A 16,646-nucleotide genomic window follows, 5' to 3' on the forward strand; every position below is an offset into this window, starting at 1 on the left:
TAAAGTGTTCCGGAGTCTTGTCCTCAGCTTTGTGGGTCTCGTAGCCCTTGGAATTCAGGAGGACCAGGAGGACCAACTTATGCTAAGCAGACTTAGAAAAGACTGGTATATAAACCAGACTGGTAGTATATTAATTTAAAATATAGACTAGAACTACCAAAGAGATGAGACTTCTTTAATTGGCCCTTAGTCTTTGCCATACAAAAACCTACATGGGGAGCCAAATTGCAACGGGGATAATGGTAGTTCATTTATACAGTTGTTCAACTTCTAATTGAGTACCCTGTTCTAGGCCCTCGGAGTGTAACGATGAATAAGAGAAAAAAAAACCAAAACCTCCTGACTCTCTTGGAGTGTAGATTTTAATGGAGAGGCAGAGGATAAGCAAATACATATGTATCACATCAGAGAGTAATGCTTGTTTTAAAGCCTTACAATTCCATGTGTGGCCTGGGGGCCTGTTGCATGGACACCACGTGGGAGCTTGTTAGAAAGGCAGAATCTCAAGCCTCGCCCCAATTCACAGAATCAGAATCGTACATTTGAACAAGATTCCCAGGCAATTGACATGCACAGGTTTGAGAGGCGCTGCTTAAGAGAAGAATTAAGTAGGATGAGGAGACGGAGGGATGGAGAATGCTGGGGGCAGGGATTCCTATCTGATGGAGAGTAGATGTAGTGACACTTGTTTACAGCCCTGAAAGAAGTGAGCGAGGGAGCCATGGATGTCTGGGTGAAGAGTCACTCTAGGTGAAAGAATAAACTGGTGCAAAGGTCCTGAGACAGGACCATATCCAGCACATTTGGAGGAGGCTGGTAGTGAGTTAAGGAAAGAGCAGTGGGCTGTAAGGCCAGAGAAATAACAGGGTGGTTGGAAAAGCAGATAACTTAGGCTCTTCTAGAAGTTATAAGGACTCTGGCCTTTACTCTGAGAGGAGAGGTAGCCCCTGGAAGGTTTCGAGCAGAGGAGTGTTGTGATCTGAGTTTCTAAAGGATTGCTCTGCTGCTGTGTTTCAAATAGATTATAGAGGATAAGGGACAAGGTAGGAGGCCACTGCAGTAATTCAATAAGAGATGTTGGTAGCTTGGACCACAGCGGGAGCAGCGATAGAAAGAAGTGAACAGATTGTGGATTTATTTAGAAGGTGGAGATGACAAAGTTTGTCAATGAATAGGATTTTGGGTGAGTGTAAAAGGGAAGGGTCAACATTGATAGCAAAGTATTGACCAAAATGACTGGAAGGAAGGAGCCACAACTTATTGGGTTGGAGACTATCACAAGAAGAATGAGTTTGGAGGAGAAATTGAGAGTTGGGTTCTAGACATAGTAAATTTGAGATGTCTCTTAAGTATCCAGTTGGAGTTGAGTTAGTAGTTGGATGTAGGAATCTAGAGTTCAGGGTAGTGGTCCTGGTTGGAGATCTATCCCTGAACATCACCAGCATACATGGTATTTAAAGCCATGAGTCTCTGAGATTATCTAGGGTGTAGGAGAGCAGAGAACTTGGGTGGGATTAGGGGTCAGTATCAATAAGCTGAAACAGCCACTTGCAGCCATCTTGTCCACCAGGATAGACCTACCCCAGCTGGATTCCCCATATCTGCCAGTTGGGGCACATTCCTATGACATGGACAAGTTCCTAACTGCCCTTTGACTCTCTGTTCTAGATTTCCTATAGACCCACTCCCTTCCAATAACTCTTTCTAGATGATTGTTTTGGTTACAGTTATTTTTTTACTCCAGTTCTAAGAACACATTGGTCTTTTTGATTGGACAAAAGTATCTTCTAAGCTTCTCTGCCAGTGATCATGGGGGAGACTCATCCATCTTATGCCAAAGACTTTTTCTTTTTTACATTTTCCTAACCCACTTTATAAAAAAGTTGAAAGAACCATACTGTGAACACCCTTTGTTCCCACCACCTAGATTCCATCTTACTATGCTTTCATTTTCACATATTTTTTTGTCTGTCCTTCCATCCAGCCATTAATCTATCTTATTTTTTCTTGATGCATTTCGGAATAAGTTACAAACATCAGCAACTTCGACCCTAAATACTTGAGCATGTATATCGTTGCCTGGAATTCAATACTTGTTTATGATGTTTAGGTAAAATTTATATAGAGTAAAATGTCAGATCTTAAGTATATCACTTGATGATTTTTGACAGCTGTATACACCCCTGTGCCCCTAACTCCTATCCTGATATAGAGCATGACCATCACCCCGTTGCCCCTTGTAGGTTAACTAGTTCCAATCCCACACCCAAAGAAGCACCTCCTGGCCTAATAACACATTCTTCCTACTGACAATATCTTCGGTTACTCCTTACTCCGGCTTTGAAAGCAACCTGCTCTTTATGATTAGACCAAGGCATTTTCAAACTTCCCCAGCCACACTTGGTGGGGGTAGATCCATCTACTCAGCTGTGTTTTTTAATCAATCACTCAGAGGTGACTTCACTCCACTGTTTAAAGACATCTCTCCGAGGAGAGATGGACTGCCTCCAGTCCAACTCTGACCCTCAGATGTCTTCTCTCTTCTCTTTGGATTCATGGTCATCACCTGTAGGGAAAGTTGATACCATCTATCTTCCTCTTTCTCTTAGTAATAGTGAAGGCTAGTATTTATTGAGAACCTAGAGGGACCACAGCAAAGGTCCACCTGTCCCTCATCTCTTGGTTGCCTAACAAAGTGACAGCCTCATTTTATAGATGAGGAAACAGAGACTCAGAGATCTTGAGTTACTTGCTCAATGCAAGAGCCCTTCTGATCCCAGACCCTCATGTTACAATCTCATGACTTGGGACCAGGAGTGTAGGGGCTACTTTCTTCCTCCTAGTGTTCCTTGTCATGTGCTTCCCTCTGCTTTTCCCACAGCCGTAGTGAAGAATCCACCCAACAACCTGTGGATCATCGCTGCGGTGCTGGCGCCCATCGCCGTGGTCACGGTCATCATCATCATCATCACCGCCGTGCTCTGCCGGAAGAACAAGAACGACTTCAAGCCAGACACCATGATGAACCTGCCTCAGAGAGCAAAGGTGCGTGAGGCGGTGAGGAGGGACTCTGCCTGCCTTTTCTCTGTTGGCTTTTGAGGCCATTGCAAATACCTTCAGAAACATTCTAGCAAGCCCTCATTTTGAAGGAGACCCTTTCTTTCTTTAGATCTTTAAAAAATTATAGAAAATTATACATAATATAAAATTTACCCTCTTAACCCTTTTCAAGTGTATAATTCAGTGTTGTTAAGCGTATTCACATCGTTGTACACCCTTTATGTTTATAATCAGGACATGATAGCGAATGCTTGTCTAATGCTGTGCCTTCACCATAAGTGCTTCCGATGGCTTTACGGACAGCAACTCAATCCTCCCAGCAATGTTTTAAGGAAGGACCATTATTTTGCAGGTGAGGAAACTGAGGCACAGAAAATCAGGAGCTAGGTAGACCTGAAAGGCCGCCTAATCTGACAACCTCCTTTTGTAGAGAAGCAACCTAAGATCACACAGTTAGTAAGCAGCACAACTGATGGCAGAACCAGGTCTGTTAGCTCCGAATGCAGGGACTCCGAATCTTCGGGACTCATTAGACTCTCAAAATGGTCCTTCCATTGGCTGGAGCGGCGTATCGCTAAAGGCTGCCATGACGGACAAGCTGCAGAGCCTTGGCCCAGCGGCCATCGAACACCGATTCAGCAGCTCCACCGAAGCGTGGCTGGGAGCCCGTCCACCCTGCACAGCTGCCACACCTCTGGTGACTGGGAGCAGAGTGGAATCTGGAAATTCTGAAGGCTACTCTTCCAGTCACATAGCTCCCTTCATGAGGGAAGGGAGGAAAATAATATTTCCTCTCTGAGGAAAATATGATAATCTCTAATGCCTGATGTTTCAATAACGCCCCACCATTTACCGGCTTCTTCTGGGTTTGTCATCTCATTAGCTCATCACGGCAGCCCGATAAGATTGGTTGCAGTTGGGCCAGGTTTTATTATTTTCATATTACTGTTGAGAAACCCAAAGGAAAAGAGCAACTGTGGGAATGTGTCCAAAGTCACCTAACTAGCGGCAGAGGAACGACTGTGGCTCAGACCTGTGTGTCTGGGCTCTATCCCCGTTTTACACCTTCCTGAACCCTGAGATTTGGCAGGTAAACTCCTCTTTCAGCACAGAACTTCTGACTCTCTCCACCTGTGCAGGAATGAAATGGCAAAAGGAATTCCATTCTGTTGGAATGAATGTCATGGAGATGGTCCTTCCAGGAGTCATGCCTGCCTAGTCCTTTCTGGATGGTCGCACCTCGCTTGGGCAAAGGAAGTCAAATGGATTTTGTTGTTTATTAAACTAATTCACCTGTTACAACGCTGCAGTTTGATCAGACATTCTGTCTATGAAAGCCAAACTCCAAAGAATGTTGTTCTGTTTCTGTCGCCCCAAAGGCACCCGCTTTCCAGAAGCAGCACTGTGTTGGCAATGGTCCAAGCAGTGAGACATGAAACCCTTCCAAGAAGGGGTATTTGATTCCCATCTTAGCTTAGTTACAAACTGAGCCTTTCAGACATAACAGTAATTACCAGAATCTAATTGCAGCCGAGCCCAGGAATGCAAAACCTGCCACACAGAGGTTGTAAATGCCAACTTTGTGTTACATATTAAGCCCGAATTTTATTAATTTGCCAAGGTGAGGTGGGCAGCCCACGATTTCAGCACAGCTTCTGGCTGGAAAGCTGTTGGAAGCTGGAAGAGATTCATGTTTGTGGGTTTTCGTTGCCCCTTCCATGTTCCTACCTGGGGCGTGGTGCTTGAAGAGATGCTTGGCGGATGTTGACAACCAAGCCAATTTACGTTCTGGCTTCACTTGCGGGTGGCGGGCTGGTTGCTTTCTCCCTTGATGAGGCAGGGCTGAGCGCTTTGATTTGCAAAGCCCTTTTATCCCAGGAAGCCAGCGGGGTGGAACTGCCTCTTTCTTACTGCAGTCCTTCTGCTCTTGCAACCCAGGGACACTGCAGTGTTTGAGAGGACAGAGCCGCCTGCATCACTCCTCGCCACCCGTGTGTGTGAGCAGAATTCACTTAATGCCAAGGGACAGGGCGGGATGAAAAAGTTTGCCTTTGTGACCAATCCAGAGAGCGGGAGGATGGCCTCCTCGTCTCCAGGGACATCCGTGCGTCTTTAGAATGCAGGCTGCGGTGTCCCACGACATTCCCGGGGATCCCAGCTGAGACTCTGTAATAGACTTGAGAGGCTAAGCAGAGGTGAGTGAGTGCGCATGCGCGCCTGTCCTGGAAGCCGAGGCTGGTGCGTGCACGCCACCGCCCTTCTGCAGAGACAAGATACCATAGACGGAACGCTGTTAACCTTGGTGGTCAGCTGGGCTTCTGCAGGTCGAATGCTGAGAAGATGATAAATGCCTGAGGGCCAGGCATCAGGGTTTTTGTGACATTCTTTTTTCCCGGTTCATTTCTCTTTACTCTTTGTTCATTGGATTCACAGCCTTTGCCCAGTGGTTCCCTTCATGTAATTGATGAGAACATGGCTCCCTGGAACAGGCAGCCTTACGGGAAAGTAGTTAGGGCCACATCCAGATGCAGGATGGAGCTTGGAGGGCCCGCAATGGTTGGCATGACCATCTGCTCGGGACAGGTCAGTCACCCCCTAAAGACGCCCGGCTGTTTCCTCTCTTTCACATACTCTCTGTGTGACCTGTACTTAACCTCTTTGTGCCTCAGTTTTCCCATCTGTGAAATGGGGGATGATAACAGTATTTACTTATAGGTTGTTGGAAAGATTAACTGAGCTATGAAAGTTACTTTGAGCTGTGCCTCACATAAATATTACCTACAAGTTGGTCTTTATTTTTTTAATTTAAAATCAATTAACATATGGTGTATTATTAGTCTCAGAAGTACAGTTCAGTGATTCATCAGTTGTATATAACCCCCAGTGCTCATCACATCACATGCCCTCCTTAATTCCCATCACCCAGTTACCCCATCCCTCACCCACCTCCCCTCCAACAATGCTGTTTGTTTCCTGTGATTAAGAGTCTCTTATAGTTTGTCTCTCTCCCTCTGGTTTCATCTTTTTTTTTTTTTTTTCTTTCCTTCCCTCTTGTTCATCTGTTTTGTTTCTTAAATTCCATGTATAAGTGAAATCATATGATATTTGTCTTTCTCTGACTGACCTGTTGTGCTTAGCATAATACCCTGTAGTTCCAACCATGTCATTGCAAATGGCAAGGTTTCATTCTTTTTGGTGGCTCAGTAATATTACATTATATATATATGAACCACATCTTCTGTATCCGTTCATCTATTGGTTGGCCTTTATTATTATACATGCTTTTTTCTTAAAAGGTCAGGATAACATGTCTACCTTTGAAATTGTTGGGGATCATTTTGATCTGATAATTTTACAAAACTCATTGAAGCAACTGTAGATACTTGATGATATCTCAATGGTGTCAGAGGTCACTAGTGTGTGTCCAAGGGCAATTAACAAATCACAGGTGATTTTTCAAATTGAAGGTTGAAAGACCATTACCCACCAGTCAGAAGAGTAAGGGACTAGTCTTGAGTCTTTCACCACTTAGCTGTGTGATCTTTGGAAAGTCACTGAACCTCTCTGAGCTTTTGTGTTCTTACCTGTAAAATGAAGACTGTGCTGTTTGCCCTGCTTCCCCCACAGGGTGGTTGTGGGCATGAAATGAGGTGTCAATGTTTTGCAAGCTATAAGTATTGAACATATGTGAGAACTGTTATTATTAACGTAATTAACAGTAGGCCACCCTTGACCTTGTCATTTTTTAATGTTTCTCTTTCTGCTCACTCATTGTCAACCCAGTCCCCTGAAGTATCTAGCAGATAACTTCAACCCAAGGTAAAGGGTGAGGGGCCAAATACAGGGAGAGTGGGGGCAAGAGGGAGAAGGCCAGAGCCAGCTTGTTGTTCTCTAGGTTCCTCGGCAATCTTAGCTGTCATTAGAGACTCTCAATTCCTTGCCCAGGCCAGGAGTCTCAGCACAGGAGCCAAGCCAAATACAGTAGCAGATGCCCAACCAAGATGGCGGGCTGCAGAAGGAGAGGAGAGGCCACAGGAAGAATCACCAGGCAGTGGTTAGATATTCTGGTTCTGTGTCACACAGAACTGGATGCAAATCTCGACCTCACCACAGACCGGCCGCATAGTCTGGGGACGTGGCTTACGCTCTCCACATCTCAGTTTCTTTATCTTTAAAGTGGGGACTCATCATAAGAATACCCACCTCCTTGAACCACGGTGGGCATGAAGTGTGATAATTGATGTCATGCACTCGGCACTCTACCAGTAGTATCAAAGCCTCCTTGAGGGTGGGGGCCCGCTCTTAATCATCTTCATATCTCCAACATCAGGCACAGTCCCTGGCACAGGCCAGTGCCCATGAACTACAGTCAGCACTACATTAAATAGGGTCATGGAGGCATGGGAGTACTACGGAAAAGGGGCCCACAGGAAGTATGGCTGAGTGGGTGGGTTGTGCCAGGCTGTGTGGGGTCCGAATGCCTTACTGAAGGGTTTGAGTGCTGTGAAATAATTTTAATGGGGGAATGACATGACCTGAGTGGTTTTCAGAGAAATAGCTTTAGAAGCTTGTCAAGGGTGAGTCTAGAAAAGACCTGAATGGAAGCAACAAGACGGAGCCAGGAGACAATAAAACAGTGGACCTGGGGAGGAAAGGTCAGCTTCTAGAAACATTTCCGTCGAATCCCCTTGGTGAACGTCGATTGGAAGAGCAGGTGATCCAGCAGTCTAGGAGCATGACTAGGCGGTTCAAAGGCTCATTCTGTTTCATGTGGCCCCACTGGAGGGAGAGAAACGAACCGACAAACATTATTTCAGAAGCGCGTTGCCAGATCCTGGCACAAAATGTCCGGGGTCACCATCTGGGTCAGGGTGTGTGTCTCAGTGCAGAGGGAAGGCTGGGCACATTCCCCACAGGGAGTTTCCCTGGGAATTGGGGGAACGGTGGTCCATGGCCAAGCTACAGACAGCCTGACGTAAGGAAGCCTTGCTGGATTTAGCAATAAAACTCCCTCCTGTCCTGAGATGTGGGAGGAGGATTTGACACGTTGGGCCACAGCCCTAGACCATTCCGTGTAGCCGGATGCTCCTCGTTACATTTCTTAGCCAAATTCACTGCTGAAGGCGGGTGTCCTCACCATGTCAGGTTCTAAGGGAACCCATGTGGTGTAGGTTGAGTTTCATCCCTAGATTTTCTTGAAGAGAATCACAGATTTCTATTTCCCCTGGCCTGTGATTTAATAGGAAGGTGAACAATATTAACTAATACCGACTAAGAACTTCACCTGGGACAGGCAGGTCACTAAATGATGAACATGCATTTACTACTCAATCCGCGCAGCGTGTCTTTGAGGGTGATTAAATCACTTTCACATACTTATACATTTAATCCTATTTACCCTACTATGATCTCCATTTCACAGATGAGGAAACCAACGTGCCGAGAATTTCAATGTCTTACCCGAGGTCACCTAGCTAATACGTGGGGGAACCAGGAGTGGAACCCAGGCAGCCTGTTTCAGAGCTGGTGCTCCCCACCACCCCACTGTCCTGCCCTGAATCACTGTTGTGCTGCTCTGGGGTGGAAAACAGAACAGAGACACTCTCAGGAATTGTTTAAACACGCCTCTTGGTTTTTTATTGCCCCACTAATAGACGTCTGTTGGGTTTTGTTCACAGCTGCCCTATTCACTTGGGATTTCAGACATTGTGCAATAAAAGCCTTGCTAATTACCCAGTAATGAATCATAGGAGAGCCGTAGGTCTGGAGTCGAGTGATTCCACAAATCCCATTTTATTATTAATGATGGTCTTCACATGTGGAAGCACATTTCTTTCTCTCTGTTTTCAGAGCCTCTATTCCCCTTTAAGACTCAGGGGTGGTGTAGGTAAAGCCCAGGTGATGGTGTTCATTTCTCAGATGAGAAAACTGAGGTTCAGCTTTGAATCCACCTGGCAAAGTCACACGCCTCTTACTACGCATAAAGCCATGTGAAAGCAGAGTTCAGGGATGAAAGGACGTTCCAAGACAGATCACATATCAATTAAGAGTCGCTCGTGAGCAGTATCTAGTGACTTCAGATTGGTGGTTTAAGATTCTTGAGAGAAGTCTGTTCTCACACACGTACTTGAGTCTTGCTTATAGTCATCTTTTTTCCAAGTAAGTCTTGTCTAGGGAGATTCTGTAGCTGGGTGAAATGAGCACGGATTCTGATTTTGCAGACAGGAATTACGGGGGAGATTTGAGTTAACGGTTGTTCATCAGAAAGCTAAGTGTGGTCCTGTCTCATGCACTCTCTTCTCTTAAAGCCATCATTTCGAGTCACGCTCACAAATCTGACCACAGATCCATTTCCTCTTTGCAGCCTGTGCAAGGCTTTGATTATGCCAAGCAACACCTGGGCCAGCAAGGGGCAGATGAGGAGGTCGTCCCTGTGACTCAGGAAACGGTGGTCCTCCCACTCCCTGTTAGAGATCCTCCTGCCTCTCAGGAAAGAGACATCGTCCAGGACGGAAGCACCATCAAGACGGCCAAGTCCACCGAAACCAGAAAGAGGTAGGCATGGGACCGACTTCTGCCTCCCCCACCCCCAGCAAAGGGAATCATTGATGGTGAGAGCAGCTGAAGCCCTTGAGTTAATACTACTTTTCTCTTCAAAAATTCCCCTTCATAAATGAAACAAGATGGGATCAGGAGGGAGACAAACCATTAAAGACTCTTAATCTCACACAAAAAACTGAGGGTTGCTGGGGGTGGGGGGTAGGGAGAGGGTGGCTGGGTGATGGACACTGGGGAGGGTATGTGCTATGGTGAGTGCTGCCAAGTGTGCAAGCCTGATGATTCACAGACCTGTATCCCTGAGGCAAATAATACGTTATAGGATAATAAAAAAAAGAAAATTCCCCCTCATGCTTGTTTTGAATGTTTGAGAAGGAGACTAAGAGCGATGACAAGGATCATAACACTGGCTTCTCACGAGCCACGCTTTGTGAGGTTTTATGTCACTGATCACCCACAACAGCAGAGTTTCAGCTTTCATATGTATTACAACGAATTGGGCACTGGTGTCGCACTTGTATTTTTAAACTTGTCTTAGAAACAGTGCCCTTGATTCAGTAGAGTTGGATTTTTTATCTGGCCATTTTTCAAGAGTTTGTGGTTTGAGCTTGAAAACGAGGGAGCACCTGGGTGGCTTAGTTTTTCAAGCATCGGACTCTTGGTTTCAGCTCAGGTCATGATTGTGAGGTCATGGGATTAGGGTTATGGGATTGAGCCCTGTATTGGGCTCCACACTCGGTGGGAAGTCTGCTTGAGATTATCTCTCTTCCTCTCCCTCTGCCCATCCCCTGCTAAAATAAATAGATAAACATTTTTTTTTTTTTTAATTTTAGGAGTTTTACCATTAGCAGAGCACTTTGATATGCATTGGAATGGCTACAGAAAGGTTTGCAATTGAGTCCTGACCCCAAGGATCTCATGACAGAGGGACAGAGAGAGAAATATCTGGAAACCAAGCATGACATATGAGTACTCATAGGGGAGTCTAAAAGAAGTGCTGTGGAAAGAGAGGAGAAAGAGCTTAATTCTGATAAGGTAAAGGTGGTGGAGGAGCTTGTGTTCTACCTGGGCCTCGGGGTGAGTGGAGTGTCAACAGCTAGGGAGAGAGAAAGGCATCCAGTCCAAAGGAGCTGGGAAAAAAGAGGGACAGGCACACATTCATGCACTGGTGAATGTCCCTAGGGTTTATAGTTCACAGTGTTGGGGTGCAGTGGAGGATGAAACCAGATGGATGAAAATTGTGGAGGGGCTCGATGGCCACGCTCAGGAGTTTGACCTATATTCTCTGGGCAGTGGGAAACCACTGAAAGTTCTTCTGCAAGACAGTGACATCCAGCTTGTATTTTAGAAAGACTACTCCAGTAGCAGTGTGGATGATAGATGGGAGAGGTTAGGCTAGAGGCCAGGAGACTGGCTGTAAGGACTTTACAATAGTCTTATAAAGAGGTAATGAACTCTCTATGGCAAGCCCTGTTGGCTGGCCAAATCAACTCCCATTGCCAAGTCCCTTCTCTCCTTTGCCTGAGACCACAGTGGAGGCTGGGAGACCTACATCACCCCTGCCTCCTTCCTACTCTCCCTCCCTTCACCTAACAGATATTTGCTGAATGCTCTTCCCTGGGGATACTGCAGTGAACAAGACACAGTTCCTACTCTCATGGTGCTTACAATCTGGTGGGGAGAGCTAGGCAATAAAAAAATGGAGAAATAGATGCACAGTAAATTGGGTGGTGATGGGTATGGAGAAGAAAACCAAAACATGGTAAGAGGATAGAGCAATGGAAGGGGGCGGGGGCATGATGCTATTTTAGCCTGGAAGTCAAGGAAAGATTTTCTGGTTAAGTAACACTTGAGAAAGCCCTGAATGAAATGATATGTAAGCCTCAAGGCTATCTTGGACAAATATATTTTGAGCAGATGGAACAGCATGTGCAAAGCCCTGAGGAGGAAATCTCTTCATGTGCTTGAAGAAGAGCCAGAAGGCCAAGGAGGCCGAAGTGAACGAGGGAGGAAGTGGTGACAGATGGGTCAGAGAAGTTGCCTGAAGTTGAACATGTCAAGCTTTACAGACCAAAGTCTGGACTTGGTATTTTATTGTGAGAGAAGATCAAAAGTCATTGGAGGTTTTGAGAAGAACAGTGACATGCTGTGACTTACAGTTGTAAAGCCTCACTCTGGCTATTGTGTGGACAACAGATGGTAGAGAGATGGTGTGGAAGCAGAGAGATAATCAGGAGACTGTTACTATAGTCCCGGTGAGACATGGAGGTGTGGGCCAAGGAGTGGTGCTGTGAGAAGTGATGGGATTCTAGACACGTTTTTGAAGAGCTCACAAGACTTGCTTTGCTGATAGACTGCTGTGAGGAATGGAAATAGAGAGGGACACATTTGCTACAGGTTGTGTTGGAGAGGACCAGAAGAGAAGAAATCTGTAGGAGATGATCACTAGTTTGGATGTGGACACAGTAAGTTTCACATGCCTCTTAGACATCCAAGTGGAAGTCCTCAGAACTCAACTAGCTGAATGAATGTGCAGTTCAGAGGAGGAGTCCAGAGTAGAAATATAAATGGAGGAGTTGTCAGCATTTAGTTATTTAAAGCTATGACACTGAACAAAGTTACCTAGGAGAGTATATAGGTAGAGAAGAGATCCAAGACCTGACCCCTGGAACATTGCCATGATTAGAGGTCTAGATGATGGAGAATCAGCATAGGTGACTGAAAAGCATTGGAAAAAAAGTCATGGGGAGGACAAAGCAAGAATGGATTCCAAGAAGCCAAGAGAAAGGAGTTATATGAAGGGGGATGGAAGGATTGTCTGTGTCAAATACACAAATTTTGCACTGGAGTCATGCAACAAGGCTCTGTGTTTTTCCCTCCAGGAGTTCTTGGTACCTCAGAAAGATCTAGAGAGAAACAGCAGGTAGGATTCCAGCTTGGGTAGGAATGAAGGTTGAAGAGATATGGATTAGCTCTCTATTGCTCTGCCACAGATTCCTCCAAAGCTTAGCAGCTTAAAACAACCACGATTTCTTCAGCTCATGATTTTTGTGGGTTGGCAGTTTTGGCTGAGCTCAGGTAGATGGTGGTTCTGGGCTGAGCCAGGCTTGGTTGATCTAGCTGGGCTCACTCATGCATCTGTAGTCAGGCAGTAGGTTAGCCAGGTTGGCCCGGTAACTGGGGCTCCCTGCCACATGGTCTCCCATTTTCTAGCAGGCTCACTTTGGCTTTCTCACAGGGTGCTTACAGGGTGCTAAGGGCAGCAAGAAAACAAACTTCCAAATGCGGGCACTTCTCAAATCTTTGCCAGTGTCATGTTTGCTACTGTCCTTTTGGCCAAAGTAAGACACATGTCTAGTCCAGAGTTAATATGGGAGGAGACCACCAAAGCTTGGTTACGGGGAGGTGGGAATAAATCAGAATCACAACTACAACGGTCTGCCCCAGCACGAAGAATTGAAACATATGGCAAAGCAATAGATGAATTATCTGAATTGACTGGCAAATAGAATTGCTTACAGTAATTATTCTCATTATGGTCTTTGCCAAATACAATAAAGGCATGGTAACAACTTATTTATCACCTACCAGAGGACCCTGAAAAGAAATAAATAGAATTACTGAAATTAGGATATTAACACAGCACTGCTGGGAAGAATAAAAATTCCTTTTTACTCATTCTAGCTGAGTGATTTAAGTTGTATAAAAATGTATTTAAAAAAATTTTTTTAGAACAAGCATTTCTTCTTGAATTAGCAAGGAGTCTACTTTTGATAATCAAGTTCAATTACTTACCCTGGGAATTTTATTAAGAAATAATAGCTTAGGGGCACCTGGGTGGCTCAGTGGGTTAAAGCCTCTGCCTTTGGCTCAGGTCATGATCTCAGGGTCTTGGGTTCGAACTCCACATCGGGCTCTCTGCTCAGCGGGGAGCCTGCTTCTTCCTCTCTCTCTCTCTCTGCCTGCCTCTCTGTATACTTGTGATCTTTCTGTCAAATAAATAAATAAATAAAATCTTTAATAAAAGAAATAATAGCTTATGAAACAAATATAGATAAAGAAAACAATGTCTACACCACTGAATGATTTCTACATTTGCTTCATAATATTACTGTAAAAATAGAATTTTGCTAAGGTCTAGCTCTCTCATTACCAAAGCTATTCGAGAAAGCTCACCTCTGTTCAAGTTCAGCTGACCATGGGAGTCATTAGGGAAAGAAACAAAGATGCTAAAACCAACAGCAAACTCATCATGCATTTATTTTTCTGGCTTTCCATCTTGCCACATCAGTTCCCTCGCTCCTGCTGGTTGAGGACCACATGCCCTCTCAGAATGGGTCTGTTAGGTGATCCAGAAAGTTTCACAAGTGAAAAACAGGAGAAACCAGAAATTTGATGGTCGCTAAAATATCTCGATTTTTAAATCTATTTTTAAAACTGGTTTAAAACTGAAATCTGAGCATTCAGCCACTTGCAAACAGTCAAGCATTGCAGGCCCTGTCCCTCTAGCCAAGGCTGTTGGTGATGCTATTTTGTTGGTCTGTGGCCAGGATTAATGGGTGAGGATCAACCTCGTAGGGACGGCCATTCAATTTGGTGATTGACCATAACTGTTCAGCAACTGATTGATTAATCCTCCTCACCCCTTCATCCAACCTCTACGTACACCCATATCCCCAGAAGGGGGCCTACTGAGTTCAACAGCCTAAAACTATAGCCTCACAGGTGGCCCTTTCTTGCTTTCAGAAACATCTTTGCTACTGTCCTGTGAGTGGACATGGACACATACAAATTTCACTTTCTGTTTTTGACCAGATGTTGATGACCCCATGTAGACATAAGATTATAAGCTGACGAAAGAGTAAAGCAGAGGTATAGTTTCTCTCCAGGAATGTGCTCATTCATGCCTTTCCCTGGAGTGAAAGAACAGCCAGAAAATCGTTTCAGGATCAAATAAAGAAAGAATATGCAAATGCTACAAATACCATTAAGTATTCTGTGAACATAAAATAGGTTACAAGAAGCCTTTCCTCTTTCTTCCTCTCTGGACTTCAGTGAGAGTCTTGCTGTCCCAATAAAGCCAGTTGGAAGAGGAGGTGCCATTCTGAAAACAATCCCAGGGCCTATGTGTTCTCTGTGGACGTGTCTGTGTATATCTAGGACTCAGTGATCAAAGAGCTATTGGGTAAATAATGTATATTTGATAAATGAATACCTTATCCATACTTTCCCAAGCTGTATTGTTCATATTACTGTCTTGTGGTAAAAGAGATCTGGGGCCAAATAAACCCAGAAATGCTGGGTTAAACCAAAGGAGAGGAGTCTCTTTACAGAACTGATCAGAGCCTTTGATATGTTGAAGAGCATTAGGTCACCCAAAGAAGGAAGATAATAAACAAGACTTCCTAAACTTATACTGGCCTGAAGCACATCAGCCAGGACCATCTCCTTTGGTTCTTGTTCTGTGGAACCCCTGGGCAGATGTGGCCTCATCCCGTGGATGGGAGCCGGCCCTTTCACTGGTGGTGGTTTTGGGGTGCTGAAGTTCCCAGAGAAGGGGGAGGGGAAGAAAGAGGAGCAATCACTTTAGAAGCTGCTTACTTACTGGTCAAGGGCTCCATGTCATTCCAGCCCATCTTCCATCGTAGGGGCTGGATGCCTTTATGTTCTGAATTCAGACCATCGACGGTAGAAGAATAAGGGGTTCGATGAGGCCTCTGGATACCTGCCTCTGACTGTCTCCACAGAAGGGAAGGCAGTTGGTGTTTATGACAATCTGAGGCCTAAGGAAGCACGAACCGCAGCAGCCGCTCCAAAAGCCCATTTCCCAGAGAGTCCCAGAAGACCAGAAAGGGCCCCAAGAGAAGGGAAGGCAGCCCCTGGCTTGCCCCAGGGCTCTAACTGTATGTTTTAGGAGACTGTGAAGGAGAGGGGCTCTGGCATGTGGGGAGAGCCCCTACCTGCAGGGGGAGCCCTGGTTTCCAGGACGGATCTGCCGCTTCCTAGCTTAGCCGGGGACAAAACCGCCCACCGCCAGCGTCACATCCTTCACTTGCAGAAACAAGGGTGACAATCACCAGACCAGTGGTTTGTCCCTACGATTCACGAAGAGTTCTGAAACCATTTGTGTAGCCCTTGGCACCCAGCTGGTGCTTCCGATGGGGAGCTCTTGGAGAACACGGAGGGGGCGTCTTTGTGTCTCTGTATACCAGGACACGTGGCTTGACGCCCGGCAGAGCTGGTGCCCACGAAGCACCTCCTGAAGGGCCAAGCAGCTCAGATTGGTTTGCCCGTTAGCGCAGTTATAGAGCATGTGTGTGCCCACGCGCGGCCGTGTGGGAGGCAAAGTGATAAATGCAGTGACGCGGTGACTTCAACTTTAGTGGTCAAGGTCTACTCCATAAAGGGAATCGCCAAAGAGAACCTTGTATCTTGTGCATGTGCCCACAGATGCCCCCTGAATCCAGCGCTCTCCAACCCTCTTCAGAGCACTGTGTTTTAAAAAGGGGGCATGCTTCCAAACACCATCACCACCGCTTCCACAGTCACTGGGAGTTAATGGAGCAGAGATGGGACCTGAGGGCTGCGTTCGCTGAACTTCTCTGCAGAGCCAAGCACTCCCTGTAAACAGCAGACTTCCCCATGGCCACACGCTTACCCCATGAGGTAGTGTGGGGCTAGTTTTGTTTTGGTTTTTGCTGTTTTCTTTTCCTGTATCATTTCTTCTTTGTGGATAAAGCCAGAATGAAAGGCGACAGACATAAACCGCAAATAAAATAACCTTGAGAGGAGGCTCTGGAGTCGGAACTTACCATCTTCCTGTTGCTATGGTTACTTCCAGCAGGTCGCCCAGTGAGAATGGCTCTGTCATCAGCAACGAATCAGGGAAGCCCAGCTCAGGGAGGCGCTCGCCCCAGAATGTCATGGCACAGCAGAAAGTGACAAAGGAGGAGGCACGGAAGAGAAATGGTGAGAAGCCTTCCTTGCCAACACCAGCCCCAAGCCCCTCCCACACACACTTGCACACA

General features: G+C 45.8%; 1 protein-coding gene across 2 annotated transcripts in view; it reads left to right on the forward strand.

Moving 5' to 3' along the window:
- The window catches only part of KIAA1549L (KIAA1549 like), a 251,026-nt gene that overhangs the window by 172,940 nt on the left and 61,440 nt on the right, over positions 1 to 16,646 (forward strand). Inside the window, exons 10-13 of one of the 2 annotated variants that reach the window (XM_032358750.1) lie at positions 2,882 to 3,045; positions 5,494 to 5,643; positions 9,425 to 9,615; positions 16,460 to 16,587. In XM_032358750.1, coding sequence (XP_032214641.1) covers positions 2,882 to 3,045; positions 5,494 to 5,643; positions 9,425 to 9,615; positions 16,460 to 16,587 — 633 coding nt within the window. The remainder of the gene's footprint in view (positions 1 to 2,881; positions 3,046 to 5,493; positions 5,644 to 9,424; positions 9,616 to 16,459; positions 16,588 to 16,646) is intronic. The other variant, XM_032358749.1, reaches the window with a different exon arrangement.

Source organism: Mustela erminea, chromosome 9 (assembly GCF_009829155.1).
Source record: "Mustela erminea isolate mMusErm1 chromosome 9, mMusErm1.Pri, whole genome shotgun sequence".
NCBI classification, from domain to species: Eukaryota; Metazoa; Chordata; class Mammalia; order Carnivora; family Mustelidae; genus Mustela; species Mustela erminea.